Here is a 22,642-nt window from a genome sequence, read left to right on the forward strand (position 1 = left end):
TTGTGATCCAGGGTCATATATATATCAGTACATTTTGGATATTAGAGTTTATTTTTTATTTTTTAATAAATCTATTGGTACCTGCCAATAATAGATGTTTAATTGTACAGCTCATTTCCTCCATTTTTACATTTAGTTCACCTTTGCCCTCATCTAATGTTCACTTTAATCAAGTTAATCTTTAATTTCTTTCAAGTTAGTCTTTAAAAGTACACATTTTTAAAGTAGTTAAATGTAATTAAAATATCTCAAAATGAATATCCACTTTTTCCTACTTTACGTTAAAATGTTATGATGCCAAAATTAACATAGCATTTAAAGCAACTTATTTTATTTACATTTTTGTACATATAGTTTCATTTATTTAGGCAAAATGCAGAATTTTAATATCTGCCAATTGTAACATTGGAGCATCTCTAATATACAGTACAGTATAACCAGCAGACTGAACAACAGCACTCTCACCGAGCAGCCATCTGAAAGAACCTTGATGAAGGGGTTGTTGTCATACGACATTTCCTCATCATTAGAGCCCAGGAAGCGCAGCGCCTTGTCATAGTTGTCAGCCTTGGCGTCATACCAGGCCACAGACTGATGGCAAATGTATGTGAAGTTCTGCCGGGCAGAAGAGCTGAGCAACTTGAGGAACGTCATCTGGACTGAGGTTATTGAGCTCTCCTCAACATCCACATAAGACAACTGAGACACAGGGAATTGATGGGTCAAACATCTGGCCAAAAGAAGAACTTTCAAAAACTTTTCAAAGTATTGCAGGGATGGAAATCGTTAGGAATTGAATGGTTCTCGTTCCTTGATCTAGTTTACAATTCTTTTAGTACTTTTGAGAAAGAACCTTTTAATAATTAGTCCGTACATAAAAATACTAAGACTGGTTTAGTAAGCGATTTAAAATGACAACATGAATACAAACCTGATTTTAGTCTTTAAAAAAAAGACTAATTAATTTGCTAACTGAAGCACGGTGAAGTTACCATTCAGGTTGCATTGGCAGAAGAATGTGGACATTTAAGGACAGTTAAAAGAACCCAATATGGAAACCCAATAATAATTTATGAAAATAATCCATTTCCATTTTTTTTTTCCAAAAAACATTTTTCCCCACCAGCCCTAAACTACTATCACTCTTCAAGCAATAGAGACATTCATGACCAAATTGCTGAGCTATGATTCAAAGCTTATGAAGTTTATAATGCAAGAGAAAAATGGACACTTACAATTTTTCCACGCTTAAATTCACTGAACCAAGATCCTGGGGACTCCTTTGGCCAGTTTGATATTCTAACCTGGAACAAATGGGAACTGTGATCAAATGATTCCCTAAGATTTACACATTTTTGAGATTTTTCTTCATTTCATGAGATTTAGCAGAGACGAGTTCCTCTCACCCCTGAGGACTTTTTATCGGGGTAAATGCAAGTTTCTCCTCCTGCAGTGAAGTTACAGTACACTTTGAAGGCATCTCCCATGCATCCCATATTTGGATCGATCCAGTAATGTCCTGCAGTCAAAAACATGAATTTTAAAATTCTCTTTTTTGCCCCAGATAAAGAGAGATGTAACTCTCCAGATCTCTCTTCATCTCTATCTGTTTTATCTTCGATTATTAACTCTTGTTTACCTCAGACAGACTTAACTGACTCTTAACTGCCTTATCTATGCTAAAGTAACTTTCTCTCACCATCAGGGAAGTCTGGCTGGCTGAGCTGCAGGTCTTTGCAGGTTCTGGCTGGGTTATCCTGGGTCCCCAGTGGGAACTTCATGCGTTCAATGTCCTGCTTGAGGGTGTTGAGGGATCCAAACACATCCTCCATTCCCTCCATACCATAATCCATCATTCCCGCTGCTTCGTCATCCTGCATGTCAGGTGACCTCCGCGATTTTTTACTTGTCTGGATGGGGAGGGGCTGAATGATATCACCAGCTGGGCCCTAGTGATAGAAAATCAAAAAGAAATCACTGACAATTCTGTAGGGTCGGCTTCATTCCCATTGGAGACATAAGCATGTCAATTTGATTTTCAGCACAGCTCTCAAGACAATCTGATTTATTTTTATGCAATATAAGATTTTTCTTACAGGAGGACCTGGTGGTCCTATCAGGCCAGGGTCTCCCTTCTGGCCAGCTGAACCCTGGGGAAATAGAAAACACTCTTCATTAAAAAAAATAACCACCTCAATAACCATGTGCAATGGCGAGGTTCAGCACTTACAGTTGATCCTTTGGATCCTTTCTGTCCTTGTGTTCCCTGAAGATAGAGACAACGAGGAAGTCAATTAAGCAAATGTTATGGTGGTTAAATGTCATGTTTACATGCACAATGCTTAACTCGACTGTCACGACCAGAATAAGATTCCTGAAATCTGAATTTTGGGTCATGCACAGCACTTTTCTTTTAATGAATGTAAAAACATTCATATAATTAAAAAAAGAGATCATGAAAAAAAATCATGAAATTATTACATTACTGACCAAAATAATTACAATTCAGTGGAATAAATGGCAATAGTGGGTGAGCATCTTCAGGTTTGCCGAAAGAGAACAGTACCTGAGCAGCTTAATGATAACATATTGCGGAATATTCCTATTAGCTGTGGAGCATATAAATGTCTTTTCAGAATAAAAAGGTTTGAACAGAAAATAGAGTAAAACTGCTTACAGGAATACCAGGAGGACCTGGGGGACCGAGGGGACCAGAAGCACCAACGAGACCCTGCAGTCAATAAAACAATTCATATTTTCCAGAGCAAAACCAAAACATATTCTTAAATAACAGCATCTATGAGGAGCAGACAAAAGCACACCCAGATTCTGAACTGACTCAGGTGTATGTAAAGAGCACACATCACTCACAGCATCACCCTTGCCTCCACCAAGTCCCTGAGTTCCTTGCAGTCCTCGGTCACCCTTCTCTCCTTGCTCACCGGGAGGACCGATCAGACCAATCAGACCTGGATGACCCTGGACGAGTGAAACAAGTGGAACAATGGCATGCATTATTCAGTAAAAGAACAGATGCAAATCTCAATGTACAGGCTGAGACGGCAAACAATTTCTTTTATCATGTATTAAATAGAAGTTATTGTTCTGGATCTTTTGTTACCACAGTCCACAGTGTGTGCAATATAAATCTTATTTAAGGCGCAGAATCTGAGAGGTGCTCAAGTGCTTTAGTTTCTATTCAACACCTGATATTTACAGCCACAGCTACTGTATTTGCCTCTCCAGAATATTAATATTTCACATCTCAGCAGGTCTGCTCTCATAAAACAGATTTACAGATGTATACTGCATTGATTATGTATCGCAGGCAGAGTAACAGTTTAATTATTGTCTGACACTGTATTTAATCTACAGCACTAAGAGCTTGTTTATACCTTGTCATTATGTGAAATAGAGATGCCAGTGAGGCCTGTTGCTCTCACATCTTAAACTTTCAACTGAGCTCAGCATAATTGTAAATATACATAAACAGATTTAGGAAAGGAATATTTAAAGTGTAGAACCTCCTTGGAGACGTTTATGGCATATATATATAATTTATGTTTTTAAAATTTCTTAAGCTCAAAAAGGCAGAATTTTGAGTTTAAGAGAGCAATATTGTGATATATTACTGCACTTTAAATTGAATAGAAGAGTTTTCTATTTGAATATATTTTAAAATGTATTTTATTTCTGTGATGGCAAAGCTGAATTTTCTTCAGACATCTTAGTGCCATATGATCCTTCAGAAAACAATTTAATATGCTGATCTGGTAAAATAGACACACACACACACACACTTACATACATACACATACTATATATATATAACACACACACACACATGGATATCACAAGACATTTTCTTACTAAAATTATCTATTGACATGTTCCATTTGCCGTCTTTATTTTTGTGCTTTGGAAAAAGTACTAGTTAAATACTAGTTAAATCATACCTTCTCACCCTTAGTACCAGGGTCACCTTTCAAGCCAGGAAGACCAGGAGGACCCTAGAATGTCAAGACACATACATGTCACAATTGTCTTTATGCAAAAAACAAACAAACAAACAAACAAAAAGAAATATACAAGTGACATTCATCAGTTTAAACGAAAAACATAATGGTGCCTCATTGTGTCTTCTTACCAATGGTCCAGGAGGACCGTCTTGGCCAGCAGCTCCAGGTAGTCCCTGCTCACCCTGAGAGGGAAGACAGAATCCAGAAGCCCATTAATACATACTATAATAGCAAAAATTAATGCACGACACGTATACTCAAATCTACTGACTAGACAAGGAGAGTGATTCAACTTGAAAAGCTTAATTATTCAAATACTATTCTGCTCAGTTAATATAATTACGCAGCAATTTGAAATATATCAGAGTTTCCAAATGCATACCACAGGCCCCGGGATGCCACGTAAGCCTTCAGCTCCAGACTTTCCAGGAGGCCCCTGGGGGCCCACAGGCCCAGTTTTGCCCGCTGGTCCTTCAGCACCGGCCTCACCCTGTGTGATGAAAGTAAAATTAAGGGACAATATACTGGGGAAGAAAAAAATCATACATAAAAAAATACCCTGACAGGGCGAATGGGACCCGACATAAAATAGCTACTTATTAAACTGAAAAAGAAATTTAGGGGGAAAAAAAATAGATTTGAAACAACATTTGTAAAGGACATTCTACATATATCTAACATTTTTGGTCATTTAACTGACCTTTTCAATGCAAGTGTCCTAAAAAATCAACTATTATATCTATGTGAATGTGATAAGATGAACTGGATCAACAATTCATTTTGAAGAACAAAAGCTTTTAGGGGGAAAATATAGATTTCCTGTCACTTCCTCTGATTGAACCTGTAGTATAAGCTTAACTTGTTGTGGCATCCAATTAGGCTTTCTCATGCTCAGATCTTTCAATGAGGATTTTAAAAGTCAGGACCACTATGTGTTGTGAGAGATTGGATTCAACAGACAAAAGCATGGACAGATAACAAATCAAGCTTTGAGGAGGACAAACGATTTATGCTGCAATACAAATGACAATCATGTTGTTTGGTTGTTCAGGTGCTAGCTTAAATAACAGAAACTATCTTACCTTTGCGCCCTTCTCTCCTTGTCTGCCTTCTGTACCAGCTGGACCAACAGGACCCTTGAAGAGAGAAAAACAAAACTCAAAACCTTCTACAGCAGATATCTATAAAGAGTCATCAACAATTAAAAAAGTATTGCATCCAAAAGTACCATGGCAACAAGGTAGTGCACTTTCTTTTTTTATCAACAGGACAAAACATTTTTGTTCACGATATCTCACAGAAACCAAAACATACTCCGGAAACCACATATAAACACTTTTATACCTCTTATGTCTGTTATGACGTCTATGACTCAGAGGTTCTGCTATCATGTTTTAAGGGTGTTTATTATTTTTGAAGCGAAGGTATTAGCGATTGCAATGGCTAATGGCTTGGGCAGGCATCCAGGTATTTAGCATTACTGTCCACACATTTGTGAACACTATTAATATAATTATTCAGACAAATAGTAATTTGTGAAAGACTTAATGATGGTATTGTTTTCTCAGCATGGGAATGAACACAACACAAGTTTGAAATATGTTTCCCAGAAGTCCATGATCAATATGGGTGTGCACATTTAGATTCAAGACACACAGAAGGCCGAGGCCACTCAAAAGTTTTAAGGAAGGCGGGTGAAAATGGAAAGCCCTGAAATGCATTTTTATTGCTACTAACAGCTCTGCTGATACGAGAAAATAAAATTTTTCAGACTAAAAGCCTGACTTGGTCCCATATTGAAAACAGTCTTCATTTCTTTCCTGACATATATATGGCAATAAAACTCACTTTTAGAAAGCAACTGAAATGAAATTATCTCTGAAGTTATGAGTCAGCTACTGAAAACTAAACGTTTTCTGTGGTAAATACATCAGAAAATGTGTTAGAGCTAAAAGTGTAATCAATTGTAAGCAAAGTCTTGAGGACGACAACAAGAGCTGACAATGACAACTTAATTTCCTTTCGGCTATCACATTGCCGTCACAGTGCTGTCAATCAACCCACTTTGGTCAATATTCTATAATAGAACTGTCTAAATGTCAGCCTCAGCTCAACTGCTCTTAAACAATGCAAACTGATGTGAGAAGCCCAATTTTTCCCAAACAGGTTTTATGTTATGCTGAGATTTCACAGGAATGCCTTTTCCCAAGCAAAGCATGCACTCTTTACTCACTTGGGAACAATTTACTGAGGGAGGACCCAGTAAACTCCTGACTGTGCTCTGCTTTTAAAGATTTATTGTTTGTGCAGTTCAGATCTGTTAAAAATAAAATTAAATATAGGCTACTTTTAGCATGAAGTTACAAGGGAAGCTCATAAACCTATTTGAAAATGTGTGTCTCAGCAGATTATAGAAGGAACAACAAAGGGGTAATGCAAACAAGTACATTCTTAAATTTTTTTTAAAAGAACGAAAAGTGTTACACACCAAACATTTGGTACTTACAGTGGGGATGTTCATATATCTAACACTAAGTCTGAGCTGTTGGTTTAATAAGTTAGTTTACTACAATGATGCTACTAGTTTAACTATATTTATTTTCAGTAGCTTGACAGTAGAGATACTACTTTTAAAATAGTGTAGAATTTTTAAATTTTTCAACCAAGTAGCATAGTTGCTTAAAATATGAACTGCGATGTCCGACTGGCAAATTATTCACTCTTTAGAAACAAACAGTCCAACAACGCTGATACAAGAGCATGCGGCTCTTTCAGATGTACATGAAAAATGCAAAAAAACGTTTGTAACTATATCTACAGTCGGATCTCTGCACATTTTCTTTTAAAATAACCATTAGTCCATAACATATTGTACCCGTTTCATGGCACATCATAAAATAAATGTTTTAAAAATGTGTGCATTTCTAGATATAACCAGTCGCCCAACAATTGTCGGTCCACAGTTGTACTCCTGTAGGCATAACACATCTGAAATAATAGATCACCACCAGACAAATCCAAATTTTGAATTTATTTTTTTTACATTTTTTCTAATATTTCTAATATTTGGGCAGATACTTGGTACAGAGCATTTAAATTTAAAAGCATATTTAAAAATATATATATATTTATGTAATCAAATCAAATACAAATGAATAAGAAAGTGTCCCTTTAAGTAGCTTAAAAGTAGTTAGCTACTTTTTATTAGTAACTTGCAATGTAACTAACTTTTCAGATTGGTAGATAATTGTCTGTAGTTAAACTGTTTTAAAATTATGAGTAGCTTCTAACTTGGAAAGCTTTAACACTTTTAAAGTATCTTATCCAACACTGAACCAAATGAACAAAATGCCTGGTGAACAAAAGTACTTACTCGCTTTCCAGGGGGTCCTGGAGGACCAGCTTCACCAGATGGACCAGGTGGACCCTGTGGTGTAAAAATTCAATGCATTATTAGCAAGTTTCATTATGTTTGAACATAAAATATGATTTTCAGTGAAAGTCGACCATCACTCACAGGCTGACCGGCCTCTCCATCATCTCCCTTGTCTCCGGGAAGGCCATCCAGTCCCTGTGTGAAACAGGACATTACATCACAACATTACCATAATATTTCATTTCCATCAAGCATCATATTATAGTTTCCTCACAACATTTGTTTAATATGCTGGACATTAAGCCTGTAACTAACGACTATTTTGACAACTTGTTGATTACTTATTTGATTGATCTTCTACACCTTACGCAATGTTTTTCTTTAAACAATGTGCAATGAAGCCTGTAATATATGCTGAACACTGTGTGCAAAGAAAGGTTGTTTGAGTGGAAACCTGGGCGCATTAAACTACATGACTTTCTTTGAAATGTTTATATATAAAGTGCTTTGGAAAAGTGTTGCACACTTTTTCCCCTCGCTCTATTGCTTCCAGCATTTTAAAATGCATTTGTTCCCCACAGAAATAGTTATTTTACTGACGCAAAGCGAATTAATTCGCCTCCATAGTGAACTTACACCTGCTCCGGGCTCACCAGGAGGACCTGGATCTCCAGGGAAGCCAATAGGACCCTAAATTACAAAAGAAATTATGGATCAATTCAGTCATCATCAGTTCAGTATTATTTCAGTGTTATAGCTGAAGGGTGCTTTCTGGGATGTCACTGATGGTGACTTACTGGGTTTCCTTTGGGACCGTCATCTCCAGGGGGTCCTCTTGCACCAGCAGGTCCTGCAGCTCCAGGAGGGCCAGCTTCCCCTTTCTCTCCAAGCTCACCTTTGGGTCCCTATGGAAGGACACAACAACCATCAACATCCTGCTTTTATCCATCTATGATGATTATGCTAAACTAAATTAACTATGTAATTCAAAGCTGATGCTTTGTTGTTTTCAAGCCCGAAATGGAGATTTAATGTAAATATTTTGGCTAAAAAGACAATATAATGGTTACTTATTGCTTATTGGTTGCTAGGCCATTTTGGATGGTTGCACCATTCACGATTGAATAGCATTTCTGAATTTAAATTGAGGTAGCCAACAGGGTGAACTGCATTTCAAATTTGAATAAAAAAAAAGTAGACTTAAACTGAACTGAAGTTCATATCACTGCAACAAGTATAACATCATAACATCATAAGTGTAAAAAAAGATTGTCAAAACTAATGTTGAATGTAAACACCTAATGCAAGCAGAAAGCTACTATCCTCTTTAGTCTCAAAAAGCATTGAGACCAACAGACAAACATCAGCATTTAAGATGCTGATATCACATAAACAGGTTTGTGCAGCAGGCCGTGGTTGAAATAATGTCCCTGGGTGAAAAAGGATGATGATAGCAGCAACCATCTGGAATGCAAGTGATGTTCACCTCAGCATATACGAGAGAGGAAAATATTCACATGGCCATTCTAAAGCAGAGGGAGGTCAAATAATCAACTGCAAAGGACTGTAGCAGCCTTCAGCTGCCTGTGCTAATAACACGTGGTACTCTTGTGAATGCAGAGTGGAGAATGATCCGGAAGAGAAGAATTCTTGAACAAAGTCGTTTTTTTGTTTTCTTTATGCACAAAAAGTATTCTTGTAGCTTCATAAGATTATGGTTGTACCACAGATGTCACATGGACTATTTTATCGATGTCCTTACTACCTTTTTGGGCCTTGAACGTGGTAGTTCCGTTGCTGTCTATGCAGGGTCAGAAAACTCTTGGATTTCATCAAAATAGCTTAATTTGTGTTCCGAAGATGAACGAAGGTCTTACGGGTTTGGAACGACATGAGGGTATTGAGTATGAGGGTAGGAGTATTTAATGACGGAATTTTCATTTTTGGGTGAACTATCCCTTTAGAGGTCATTAGCTTTATGTGTTCCGAGTTAAAAACAAGGATTTGTGTAGTTATGCTCCTTGAATGTCAATAGATTAGCCTCAATTACACGCAGGCCAGATACGTCTGGTAAACACTCATAAAACCAGACTCAACAACTCTTAAACACAAACAAATACTTACTACTGAACCAGGTTCTCCTGGTGGTCCTGGATTGCCTGCCTCACCGGTCTCACCCTGAGGGGAAGAGAAGAAGTTTTACCTAGTCTTGATTACACTGTAACATCTATACACATTCATCATAATAACTACAATACATATTTGTGTACATTCACGTTTTTACAGAGATTTATTCGAGAAATACCCACCTTTTCACCATTTCCACCCATTGCACCAATACCTCCGGGAGGGCCAGGAGCACCCTGTCAATCAAATAACAATACTGTTGATTCAAATCTTTCTGATGGAGTTTCTATACAACTATGGCACAGTTAAACTCACATCCGCTCCACTAGGACCTTGAGGACCTCTGGGACCAGGAGGACCAGGTGGACCCTGTAAGAAAAAAAAACACCAGCTTGTCAAACAATTAAGATACTAAACTCTGGAAGATTCAACGGATGCATTCAAACCATATGTTGGTTAATCATTCTGACCTATTTATTACAAGAATCTGCACATCTTTTGTTTGTGAATCAGTGGCACTAGCACTAATAATACAAACCCAATTCCAAAAAAGTTGGGACACTGTACAAATTGTGAGTAAAAAAGAAATGGAGTAATTTACAAATCTATATGAAGGTGTGGTCACATTAGTGAAATTTCTGCAAAATCACAGGCAAAAAAGCTTGACTGTCCAATGTCAATATTGTTGCAATGCATGAAGCAGAAGTGGTAATTTTTTTTGTTGGTCAATGTGGTGAATTTGCACAAACAACTTGAACACGAGTGAATTCCCAGTTTCCATGAATTCCAACTGAAATGACTAGATTCCACAAGAAAATTGTTTAACAAGCAGCAGTAGATGTGACTGCACCTTACCTCAAAATAAAGATATACAGTGCATGTTTTATTTTGAGTAACTTTTACTTTTACTTCACTACATTCCAAAGCATAAGATCGTACTTGCTACTTCACTACATTTCATAAAACTTATCGTTACTCCTTATAATATATCACGTGCTCCGGGACACAGAAGCGGTGTCTGATTCATGAACGAACTGATTATTTTCAATGAACGCGTTAAATCAGTTCGCAAATCGCACCAAACTATTAATTCACAAATTGGAATGATCCGATCGCAGCTGTTCTCGAGTCGACAACTCACTGATTCAAATGATCCGTTTAGTGCGAGTCTCCAGTGAACTGTATTCACAAGTAAGAACCGGGAGAATTTGTGAGCGAGCGCGCGTCTGATGCTGTTAAAAGTAAGTTACTAATGTCAAATTTTTGGATTAATTATTGTAACTGAAAATCATATTTAGGTCAAAACTGGCAGTTGTTTGTGAACTAAATCTGCTGTAAAGGGTGATCTGTTTAAGCCCACTGAAATGCTTGAATGCAGACACATTAACATCAGAGTCTCTATGTTTTAAGTCAGAAAACATTAAAATAACACAGATTAAATAAAATAACTCATGCAAGTTCATCTTCTCTGCTGCTGTAATGCTAGCAGTTTTACTAAAATGCTATGCATTTAGCCCTATGTGACGTCTGTTATATTGTTTGTCAGCACACATAGCCTATGTATCTGGATCAACTAGCCGAGTAGACAAATATAAATGTTTATTCATAACCACGCTGAAAATAAGTCAATGTTAGCTGATGCTAACTGTCTAGCTAACGAGCTTGTTGGTACTAAATTTAGGTAATTTTTTAAAAACAAAGTCCAAATATTTTTATTCAACCACCTAGATAGATTACATCTGAGGGAAAAAGAAAGGATGTGATGTTCAGAACATGGTCAGAACATGGTAACTACAGTAATTATCAATGTGGGAAGTGATGCCCTCTGGGGGCACTCTGCCAGGGGTGTTTTTACACCACAGACAAGGTTTCAGAAGAAAAAAAAATCATTATGAAAATCTAATTAGATTTTCCTTATTATATTCATTATATTAATTATTTCCTTATTGGTTATTTTGGGAAAATCCCAGGTATTTTGAGCAGTAGGTTTATAAAAAAATATGATAATATAACATTAAATGATAAAAGTAGCCTATATAAAACTGCAAAATAAACATTAATCTATCTGTACTTTTTACTTAAGTACATCAAAAATCAAGTACTTTTGTACTTTCACTTGAGTAAAATTGAAAACTGAGTACTTTTACTGGAGTGATATTTTATTTTACGGATCTGTACTTTTACTCAAGTACTTGATTTGTGTACTTCGTCCACCACTGACAAGGATACTACAAACTCACCATTGGGCCGACGTCTCCATTCTCTCCTTTCTCACCTGGTGGTCCTGGCAAACCCTAGAGGAAAACAAGTTTAGCATATTAATCAGACACAACTCCAGTTTACATAAGAGTTGCCCTATTACAATTTCAAAAGTGCTAAAACCTTTAGTAGCAAGAGAGGATGCGTTAATGTTTCCTCTTACCCCATGAACAACGTGACAATTTAGAATAACAATCAGTCTCGCAGTGTTGAATATTAATATTACACATTTACAGCTCTGAGCCATCGGGTAAACACTATTAATCAAATAACAATTTTTGGTAATTAGCAGTAGAAGGAACCTCATGGCAATTAACACATTTGCATTTGGGTCCCTGCAAATGTGTCACACCCGGTGTCACTTTGAAAATATGAAACACAAAAAGAGGCAAAGCTTGGCAAGCAATTCATTTTGCAATATAACTGTGCTTGACTAAAGAGGTTTGAATGTTATTCAGATCATTATCACCAAACAATACCAATAGACGTCTCTCCATTGTTCATAGTCAACATCTGTAATTACAAGGCTATTCTGGGTCATTGTGTTTAGACATGCTCGTTGGTGCCCGCTGATGCATATTTTACTGCTTATTGTTGTGATAAATGTTGTGTTACTATAAAAGGACAGAAGGGATATTTCACAGCCATTTTGAGGGAAACAATTTTCCCAACTGCCAAAACAGCTTATACATTATCTTTACAGTGGGGTTTGAAAAGATAATGAAAAGTCTCCATTCTAATAAAGTCCAATTACTTCTCTTTAGCAAGTTATTCAAAACTTGAGAGAAAACTAATTAAGATGGTTAATTTCTTTGGATCAAAAATCATTATCGCGGAGGATCAGTGAGCAGTACTAACAAGGAGACGCAGAGCACAAACAGTTAGCACAGTTGGGATGAATCACTATTCCTATTACCTTTGATTACCAGTCAAATGCTCTGAGTGATTCTGTAATATTGCTATGTTGAGTAGCTGCCTCTGTTGCCATTTGAAAATCACCCCCTCATTATTCCCATAAAGGTGAAGGGTGTAATGTTTTTTGATGTTATAATAGTTTCTTAATACGCAGAGACAGCTACAGTACCAATTTGTACTGTAATAATTTGTAAAGATACAGTAAAAACAGCAATGTTGTGAAATACTATTACATTTAAAAATGTAAAATTAACAATACTCCAGTCTTCAGAGTCACATGATCCTTCAGAAATCATTCTAATATGTTGATTTGGTGTTCAAGAAACATTTCATATTATTATCAATGTTTAAAAACTTAACATTGCTTAATATTTTTATGGACTCATGATAAATTTTTTTTCATGATACTTTGATTAATGCAAATTTCAAAAGAACAGCTTTAGTTTAAAATAGAAATCTTGTGCAACATTATAAATGTCTTTACTGTCACTTTTCATCAATATAATGCATCCTTGGTGAATGAAAGTATTCATTTTTTACACTCATAAATAAACAAATAAATAAATAAATAAAAATATTCTAACCTCAAACGTTTGACTGGCAGTGTATAAGTAAACAAAGAAAACACAGTAATTTGTGTGGAAATCACATCATTGCATAGAATTAATTTGATTACATTTTTTAATCAAGTGACAATCCTAAAAATGTATGCATATAAAGAAAGAAGGTTCAATCAAGTGACTAAGATCTTTTAAGCAGCATTAACATCAGTATGTCATCTAATAGATTTAACGTCTCGCACGTTTCCAAATTTGTAATATCCTATTCAGTAGAAAAGCCAAACAGTTTCCACGAATGTTCTTCATATAACTGCACAGAATAGGTGTAATTATCAGCTTTTATAGAGCTAATGTATCAAGGAAACAGAGAGGCCCAGCTGGGAGTGTTCAGCTTGAGTCATAAACTTTAAATATTCAACTGTGTGCCACCTGGCCCTGACTACTTACTCTCACTGCTGCTTTATCAACTCAGCAGGCTGCCTGACAGAGGCAAAACTGAGCAAATATGAGACACTTTTATCCAAAGCAACTTATAGTGCAACTTAACACAAGGAGCAATGAAGACCAAACAATCAAGATGGCCCAATGCAAGACATTTTTGTCAAGTTGACATAGCTGTCACTTTCCCTATCAGGCCAGCAGTTACAGTGTTCTAATGATCTGGCCACATGCAAGTGTTGTTATGCCTTGCAAACATAAAACATTTGTTTAAATATTGTTTTAAGGTTAATGCATCTCCCTTTGCAAGATTTAAACCTACATCCTTTTAAATAACAACCCAGATCACTAACCACTAATCCACAACACCCTGTGCAAAAAGAAACAATGAAGTTAGGCTAAGAAAGCTTGAGCAGTGAAGATACTTTTTATGTGAGTAATAAAAATTATATATTTGTGTGACAACTACTCCAGGACGAATGGAAAAAAGAGGTGATCATTTGGGTTTCATCCTATACGGCTCAAATGGAAGGTTGTAAGTACTCACAGCAGGACCTGGAGCTCCAATTACACCCTGAGGACCTACTGGACCTGGTGGACCCTACAGCAAAAGACAACCGGGACAACTTTAGAGACTGGTTGTGAAGAAGCTAGAGCTCATATGAACATTTGAAGTGGCAAAGATAGCATTTGTTTGTGTAAAAATAGGCATAAGTGAGTGTAAATACAGCAAAAAGGTAAACAAATATTTATAATTAACATTAAATTATACATAAAATAAATGGCAACACTTTACAATAAGGTTCAATTTAGTTAACACACAATAGTTACATAAATTAACAATGACAAATACTTTAAAATCATTTATTCATCTTAGTTATCTTGGTCATTTCAACATTTACTAATACACTATTAAAACCAAAAGTAGATTTTTTTTCTGTTAAAATTATTATTTGATGGACCTGAGCTAACATGAACATAAATTGTTATATTTTTAATAATGTTAACAGATATTGATAAATACTGTAACAAATATATTATATATAAAACGTAGCAACAGTGGCATATGACTGATTTATAAGTACAAGCAAGTCAAAGCATTCAACTAATGGGACCTTATTATAAGGTGTTATACGTGTTACCAGTTAAATATATAATAATTATTTTGAATGTTTTATTTATAATAAATACTGTTCAACTTACATGTTCGCCTTTGTCACCCTTGCTTCCCTTTTGACCTGGTTCTCCAACTTCTCCCTGGAAAAAAAAAAGTTTTTGAAAATCAAGAAACTTCAAGCTGTTTACAACTTTTCCTTAGTTGCCTGGTCATCAAAAATTTCTCAAAGTCACTTCAGCATCAACAGCAGAGTAAACTTTACTCCAGAGATTTTAATTTAACAGTAAAACCAAGACCTTGGGATGTTTTTGCAATTAATTGATTACTTGGCTCCTCCAACACCATTGCCACCACAGCCGAAAAGAATAATGTAGCTTGGGACGTGATAAGGATCTAAAAAACACTATTCTACATTTAACAGGGCGATAATAGATTCTGGAATACATTAGCCTCAAAGCACGTTTGTTTACTTGGTGTATGTGCCTCGATTTCACTGGTTTCAACATTTCACTACAGTAATGATTTTGTGTCTTGTTTGGTTATGGTGATGGATAAGTCAAAACTCTGTCCGCATTCTCACTAATGGTGTGCAGAAGTGAGATGGGCATGATGCCTGTGAATTAAAATGTCATGCTGTAGAGATTAGAATTAAGTGCTGCACCTTGTCACCATCCTCTCCAGGTTGACCCTGAGGTCCGGCTGGGCCTGGGAGTCCGACTGGACCTTGGATGCCATCCCGGCCGGCAGGACCAGCAGGTCCTTTCTCACCCTGCATGAAGTTAAGAAATAACAGTTTACACACATGTCTGAAAGTGCTGATTAAGAAACTGTTACATCCTATGAGGAATACTTTAATCTGGTTAATACAGACAGGCTGAGCAAACAAAGCTAATGGCAGATCCACTGCAATTAATTAACAGCATTTATACACTATGCAGAGGAATATGTTCAGTATTATTATAGAACCTTTCAGTCAACTAATTCATTTCAGCTTTAACTGTGTGCTGTAAAAGTCTAAATGAACTGAATTGAGTTTCTGTTTGGATGCTGCATTAAACTAGATAAGCTATCTGTGCTAGATGTGTTTATTGAAAAGATGCATTTTAATGAACCAAAACTCTTTTCCTCTTGTTTCCCACAGGAATCTCCAGACATTAGTGCAACGCTTAATGTATCCAAGAATCTGATAAAAGCACAGTCACTATTTTACTTTCTTTAGGGTGAATTCGGGTAAATTAGGCCATGTTTTGCTATTCATCTCAACAAAAAGTGGCCCAGTTTACTTGAATTCACATTATTTTTTTTTTCTTATTCTTTTGGACAGTGTACAAGATAACATCAGCATTTTTCAGCATCTCTAAACAATGCGCACTCACCGGAGCACCCTTCTCTCCAGCAGGTCCTGGGGGTCCTTGAGGGCCATTGCGTCCTGTTAGACCAATGGGTCCTCCGGGTCCAGCTGCTCCTCTCTCTCCTGGTGACCCCTGTGACACACACATCTCATTAAATCGGACTGGAACACAACTGGATTCCAGGAGAGATTATTAACCAAATTAGATCATTCTGATTTAAAACAAATCATGTCTTGGGTTACCTAAAAAATGTAAACATAATTTTGCATATCCAATTTAACAATTGTCTGCAGTTCCACAAACAAACATAATTTGCTTGCAACAACAATTGCTCTTCTGTTGGGTGTGTTGATTCCATAATTTTTCTTTAAAGCGGTAATATGATGCTTACAAAAAGTGGCCCAGTTTACTTGAATTCACATTATTTTTTTTTTCTTATTCTTTTGGACAGTGTACAAGATAACATCAGCATTTTTTAAAATGTATCTCTAAACAATGCGCACTCACCGGAGCACCCTTCTCTCCAGCAGACACACACATTCACACTTTCAAATATAAATATTTATTGCATTTTATCTATTTAATGCCATAAACATCTGTATAATATACACTGCCATTCAAAAGTTTGGGATCAGTAAGATTTTTAATGATTTTTTTTAATGCAGTCTCTTATGCTCATCAATACTGTATTTATTTGATAAAAAATAAAGAGAAAAACAAAAACAAACAAAGAAAAAAACAAACAAACAGTAATACTGTGAAATGTCATTGCAATTTCTAATATTGGTTTCCCATTTTAATATTCTTTAAAATATATTTTTTTTCTGTGATGCAGCATTGAATTTTTATCAGCCATTACTTCAGTCTTCGGTGTCACATGATCCTATTTTGAATGAACACTGTTCTTTTTAACTTTTTATTTATCAAAGAGTCCTGAAAAAATGTACCACAGGTCCCAAAATGTTTTTTTTAATTAAATATTATAATGATTTCTGAAGGATCATGTGACACTGAAAACTGGAGTAATGATGCTGAAAATTCAGCGTTGCTTCCCAGGAATAAATAATATTTTAAAGTATATTCAAATATAAAACTGTTATTTGAAATTGCAATAATATTTCAAAAAAAATTTTTTTTTTCTGTATTTTTAATTAAATAAATGCAGCCTCGATGAGCATAAGCAATTTCTTTAAAAAACATAAAAAATCTTACAGATCCCAAACTTTTGAAAGACACTGTATATAGTTAATTAAATATTTTAGAGCTAAACAAATGATATTTAAAGTTCCATGACTTTTCCAGGCCTGGAAATGACAGTTCCAAATGTCACTGATATTTCCAGGTGCTCCGTGTCTGTGGGAACCGTGTTATTCGGTAGTTTGTTTAGGATCTGAGGAACATATTCCCATACAGATCCTTTTTCTGCACTGAACAACACTAAGGCACATTTGTGTATCACATTAATACATTTCTTTCTTAGAGTGTACCAGCAGGTCTTACTGACAGACAAAAGTTTATGAGAGAGCGAGCTCTCTAGTTCAAAACCAACATGTAGCATGCCTTTTTCAGAAACAGTCCATTAGAGCATCTATTAGCACTGAAGGATAAGCACTGAAGTGAGCTCTCAGAGCGAGGGCTTTATTCACCATTTACTTAAAGACATCCGGTTGCTTTCACATGCATGCACATACCCACACCCACAGAAACACATGCTAAAACTCACACACAACAACATCCGACTGCATTAGCCAGCAGTGATAGTGCTTCTATACATAGGGAGGGGTCAAGGTCACTGCACACCACACCGCACTACCAATACATTCTCACTCCCAACTCGTCAAATATTGACGCTTGGTCAGGACCCTTTGGCATAACTTTCTGACACACAGGGTATTCATTTAGCATTATTTTTTCGACGTGCAGCGTCCTCCATTGCTTTAAATAAGAACCCCTTACGCGAAAGGCACTGGGAATTTTATTGTCATGATTAAATTATATATTGGGTAATAATATTGCCATTATTGGATATATGTTGGGGTGTGATTTTTCCATGTAAACAGTCACAACATTTTTATTTGTGTATTTACACATTTATGAGTATGGAACCCAACCCCTAAACCTACCATTTGTCAATAAAACACAAGATATAACAGGCAGATACCACTACAGTCATAATTTATTCAACAAGTATTAATATTCCAAGTCTTCCGAGGCAAAACGATTGATTTGTGAGAGGAATAGATGCGATTGCCGTCTCGGTCCGCCGTAAAGCTCATCCTGTGTGCTGCAGTCTGTGCGCAAATTCAAAAAATGCCACCAGAAGAAGCCTTATGTCAGCCTTGGATGTGAAATGTGTGTCTTGTGTGTCTCGTGATGATTGCGGGATCATTTTCAGTGATTAAAACCTTAAGGCTTCAGAAGACTTGGAATGCAACACGACTTATTTGTAATGCTTTTATACTGCTTTTGAATGGTCAGTTTTTGCAATGAATACCTGTGACTGTACTTATATTTGCCTGATACGTGTTTTATATTGTTCAGAAGTGGGTAGGTTTAGGTGCTCCAATGAAAGTATACATTTATTTTAAATTATTTTTATTTTTTGCAAATGCATGCAAACCATTAAATTAAGACAAACAACTGAAAACAATGGAGGTCCCTGCACGTCGAAAAGGGACGCTAAAAAGATACCCCTGTGCATCGAAAAATGACACTAAAGGGGTACCTTGAGCGTCAAAAAGCATCGTCAAGGGGTCCTGACCTAGCGTCAATATGTGACGAGTTGGGAGTGAGAACGTGCAGGGCAGAACATTGTCTCAACATCTGCACGCATCTTAATTATAATTTTCAAAAAGTTTTTTTATATATTTTTAAAGGTACATATACAAATAATGAAGCATGAACAGTTTCTGCTCATTTCCAAAATGAACGGTCCACTGTCACCACAGACTGTGACCGTCATTCATCCTACTATCAAACTGACACAACACACAGCCCTGACTCACTTCTCATCTGATATACCACCTCTCAAACACACTGAGGCACACTGCACACTGTGCAAACTGACTCAGCTCTTTGTTAGAAACTTCTCAGAAGAGTTGTACTCTGCTGCCAGTGACTAAATTCAGGCACCTGCGGGAGGTCTATTTAGGCAAAGATAAGATGGCTGATTGGCGTGGGTGGGCCACTGACTCAAAATTTTTCTTGCCGGGCTGTACAGATGCTTTTTATACAAGAGAGACAATGAATCCGTACACCAATCTTCCTCAAGCTGAAAGGGGCTTCACATAGCGCACAGCTGAAGCTTTGATGGTTTTAAGCTGTACTGCTGTGCCTTCACTGCACTACGAGAGAAGACAGACAGCAGTTACTTTAATGGGAGGATGTTATTTCTATGCAGAATGGAAGATCTATTTTACTCTACATTCTATATGATCACAGGGTTGTCATCATACCAAAATTTCAGGAGTCAATAGCAAGAACAGTAAAACATAATTATTATCGATACAACTTTCAACACCACTTAATTCAACTATTGAACATGCTTCTTTAAATTCATAATAAAGTATTACATAAATGTTCAAGTAAAATTTAATCTACAATATTACAGCTAATAATACTTTAACACTATACTGTATGTATGCACGTGTGTATATATATATATATATGAATAAAAATCCTTGTGAAAAAATAATTATACTTATATTTATTTAAAATACATTTATTTCTTGCTAAGTGTACTACATTTACATATATTTATGTACTTAATAAAAATACCCTTAAGTTGTATTGCAAATACTAAATTGGTATACTTCAAGTCTGCTTAATTGGAACAAATTATTTTGTATTTAATGCACTTTAATTGTGTGGAAATAGCGCTGAAGTCCAATTAAAGATACACTGAAGTATATTTGATTGTGCTAAGTGGAACTTTTGTAAGTATACTTTAGGTACACTTTAATTATCTCACATTTAAAGGCCGATATTTTTCAAAGATCATATGATCCTCATCAACAGTGACATAAAAAAAATGTGCACTGTGCACAAGTAGCTCTCCAAATAAAGTTTATATATAATTTTTATATCAGTAAGTCTCGAGCAATATGTCAGTAAATATGTTAATAGATATAATATATAATATATAATATATTACTTTTTTACAAGGGTATACATAATGCTATTTTCTATTTTATTAATAGCAAAATATTTGTATTAGTAAAATATAAGTAATATAAATATTAAATTTTTATATTATTATTACAATATTTATACTTGAACTCTCTTTCTCTATACATATGCATAAATATAATAAGATATATTAAGATAATACATTTCATTAAACATTACACAATATAATTTTTACATTTTTAGAATAGAATATAATTGCATTCTAATAGAACAGAATTAATTACAGAACTGTTCTGAAGTTAAAATATTAAGTGGCAATATTAAATAAAAAATATGTTATACATTATGCACAATATATATAGCCCTTAATTTTTTTCACGTTTTATGTTGCTGCCTTATGTTAAACTGCTTTAAATTTACTTTTGTGCTGGTAGCAGCCTCATGCTGTGGGGCTGTTTTTTAGTGGCAGGGACTGAGGGACTCATCAGAGTAGAAGAAAAGCTCAATGCACCAACATATTGAGATAGCCTTAATGAAAACCTAGTCCAAAGCATTCAGAACCTCAAACTGGGCAGAAGGTTCACCTTCCAACAGGACAATGACCCTAAGCACACAGCAAGAGTGGCTTATAGACAACTCTGTGAATGTCCTTGAGTGGCCCAGCCAGAGCCTGAGCTTGAACCCAATCAAATATTTCTGGAGAAACCTGAAAATGTGCATCTGCCCCTATCCAGCCTGACAGAGCCTGAGAGGTGAAGAGGCGAGGAGAAGAATGGCAGATAATTGCGAAATACTGATGAGCAAAGCTTGTCATATCAAACAAAAAAGACTTGAGACTGAAAAGGCTAAAAGCTAAATATTTAGTTAAGGGTATGAATGTACTTATTTCATTTTTTTTATTTTTAATAAATCGAGGGGTGAGAACCAGAAAGGCATAAGAGACATTTCACCAACTTTACAGGAGAGCCAAAACAAATATTTTACCAAAGTTTGATCTGACTTTGTGTACTGATTTCAATTGTTTATGATAAAAATTTGTACACTCATGGATGACAGTACTTTTGCCAGTAGAAAAAGCTCATTAAGAGCTTTCATTTGATATATATATATATATATATACATTTCACCAAAAATGTCACGTATGCCCTTCTGGTTCTCACCCCTCGAAATTTACTAAGTTGTGACAATACTGTTTTTGCTTTGTCAGTATGGTGTATGGAGTGTAGATTGATGTGGAAAAAAGTAATTTAAAGCAGTTTAACATAAGGCAGCAACATAACAAAACGTGGAAAAAACAAAAGGGTATGAATACTTTTGCAAGGCACTGTATATATATATATATACACACACACATACTGTATATATAAATTATTTTGATATTTTTTAATATAAATATTAAAAAAAATAACAATAAAAAATATTTCTCATTTAAGTTGCTTGAAGAAATAAATATTTTTCTCTTTCCTTTTCAAGATTTTCATTATAGGCCTAATACACAGGTCCAATATTCTGACACTAAACATGTAATGTAAATGCTCCATTAGTATCCCGCCAAGTCAGACATTTTAATTGCGAAATACTGATGAGCAAAGCTTGTCATATCAAACAAAAAAGACTTGAGACTGAAAAGGCTAAAAGCTAAATATTTAGTTAAGGGTATGAATGTACTTATTTCATTTTTTTTATTTTTAATAAATCGAGGGGTGAGAACCAGAAAGGCATAAGAGACATTTCACCAACTTTACAGGAGAGCCAAAACAAATATTTTACCAAAGTTTGATCTGACTTTGTGTACTGATTTCAATTGTTTATGATAAAAATTTGTACACTCATGGATGACAGTACTTTTGCCAGTAGAAAAAGCTCATTAAGAGCTTTCATTTGATATATATATATATATATATACATTTCACCAAAAATGTCACGTATGCCCTTCTGGTTCTCACCCCTCGAAATTTACTAAGTTGTGACAATACTGTTTTTGCTTTGTCAGTATGGTGTATGGAGTGTAGATTGATGTGGAAAAAAGTAATTTAAAGCAGTTTAACATAAGGCAGCAACATAACAAAACGTGGAAAAAACAAAAGGGTATGAATACTTTTGCAAGGCACTGTATATATATATATATACACACACACATACTGTATATATAAATTATTTTGATATTTTTTAATATAAATATTAAAAAAAATAACAATAAAAAATATTTCTCATTTAAGTTGCTTGAAGAAATAAATATTTTTCTCTTTCCTTTTCAAGATTTTCATTATAGGCCTAATACACAGGTCCAATATTCTGACACTAAACATGTAATGTAAATGCTCCATTAGTATCCCGCCAAGTCAGACATT

At 35.5% G+C, this 22,642-nt stretch overlaps 1 protein-coding gene across 1 annotated transcript in view; it reads right to left on the reverse strand.

Moving 5' to 3' along the window:
- LOC107594685 (collagen alpha-1(XI) chain-like) overlaps window positions 1–22,642 on the reverse strand; it is an 81,908-nt gene that overhangs the window by 2,519 nt on the left and 56,747 nt on the right. The window contains exons 42-65 of the mRNA XM_016284820.1: window positions 16,188–16,295; window positions 15,473–15,580; window positions 14,898–14,951; window positions 14,242–14,295; window positions 11,763–11,816; window positions 9,838–9,891; window positions 9,705–9,758; window positions 9,520–9,573; window positions 8,193–8,300; window positions 8,032–8,085; window positions 7,537–7,590; window positions 7,393–7,446; window positions 5,102–5,155; window positions 4,402–4,509; window positions 4,148–4,201; window positions 3,957–4,010; window positions 2,872–2,979; window positions 2,678–2,731; window positions 2,231–2,266; window positions 2,097–2,150; window positions 1,700–1,949; window positions 1,407–1,519; window positions 1,236–1,304; window positions 466–699 (exon numbers count right to left, since the gene is read on the reverse strand). Of these exons, the coding sequence (XP_016140306.1) occupies window positions 466–699; window positions 1,236–1,304; window positions 1,407–1,519; window positions 1,700–1,949; window positions 2,097–2,150; window positions 2,231–2,266; window positions 2,678–2,731; window positions 2,872–2,979; window positions 3,957–4,010; window positions 4,148–4,201; window positions 4,402–4,509; window positions 5,102–5,155; window positions 7,393–7,446; window positions 7,537–7,590; window positions 8,032–8,085; window positions 8,193–8,300; window positions 9,520–9,573; window positions 9,705–9,758; window positions 9,838–9,891; window positions 11,763–11,816; window positions 14,242–14,295; window positions 14,898–14,951; window positions 15,473–15,580; window positions 16,188–16,295 (1,998 nt within the window). The remainder of the gene's footprint in view (window positions 1–465; window positions 700–1,235; window positions 1,305–1,406; window positions 1,520–1,699; window positions 1,950–2,096; window positions 2,151–2,230; window positions 2,267–2,677; window positions 2,732–2,871; window positions 2,980–3,956; window positions 4,011–4,147; window positions 4,202–4,401; window positions 4,510–5,101; window positions 5,156–7,392; window positions 7,447–7,536; window positions 7,591–8,031; window positions 8,086–8,192; window positions 8,301–9,519; window positions 9,574–9,704; window positions 9,759–9,837; window positions 9,892–11,762; window positions 11,817–14,241; window positions 14,296–14,897; window positions 14,952–15,472; window positions 15,581–16,187; window positions 16,296–22,642) is intronic.

Source organism: Sinocyclocheilus grahami, unplaced genomic scaffold (assembly GCF_001515645.1).
Source record: "Sinocyclocheilus grahami isolate Dianchi unplaced genomic scaffold, SAMN03320097.WGS_v1.1 scaffold188.1, whole genome shotgun sequence".
NCBI lineage: Eukaryota > Metazoa > Chordata > Actinopteri > Cypriniformes > Cyprinidae > Sinocyclocheilus > Sinocyclocheilus grahami.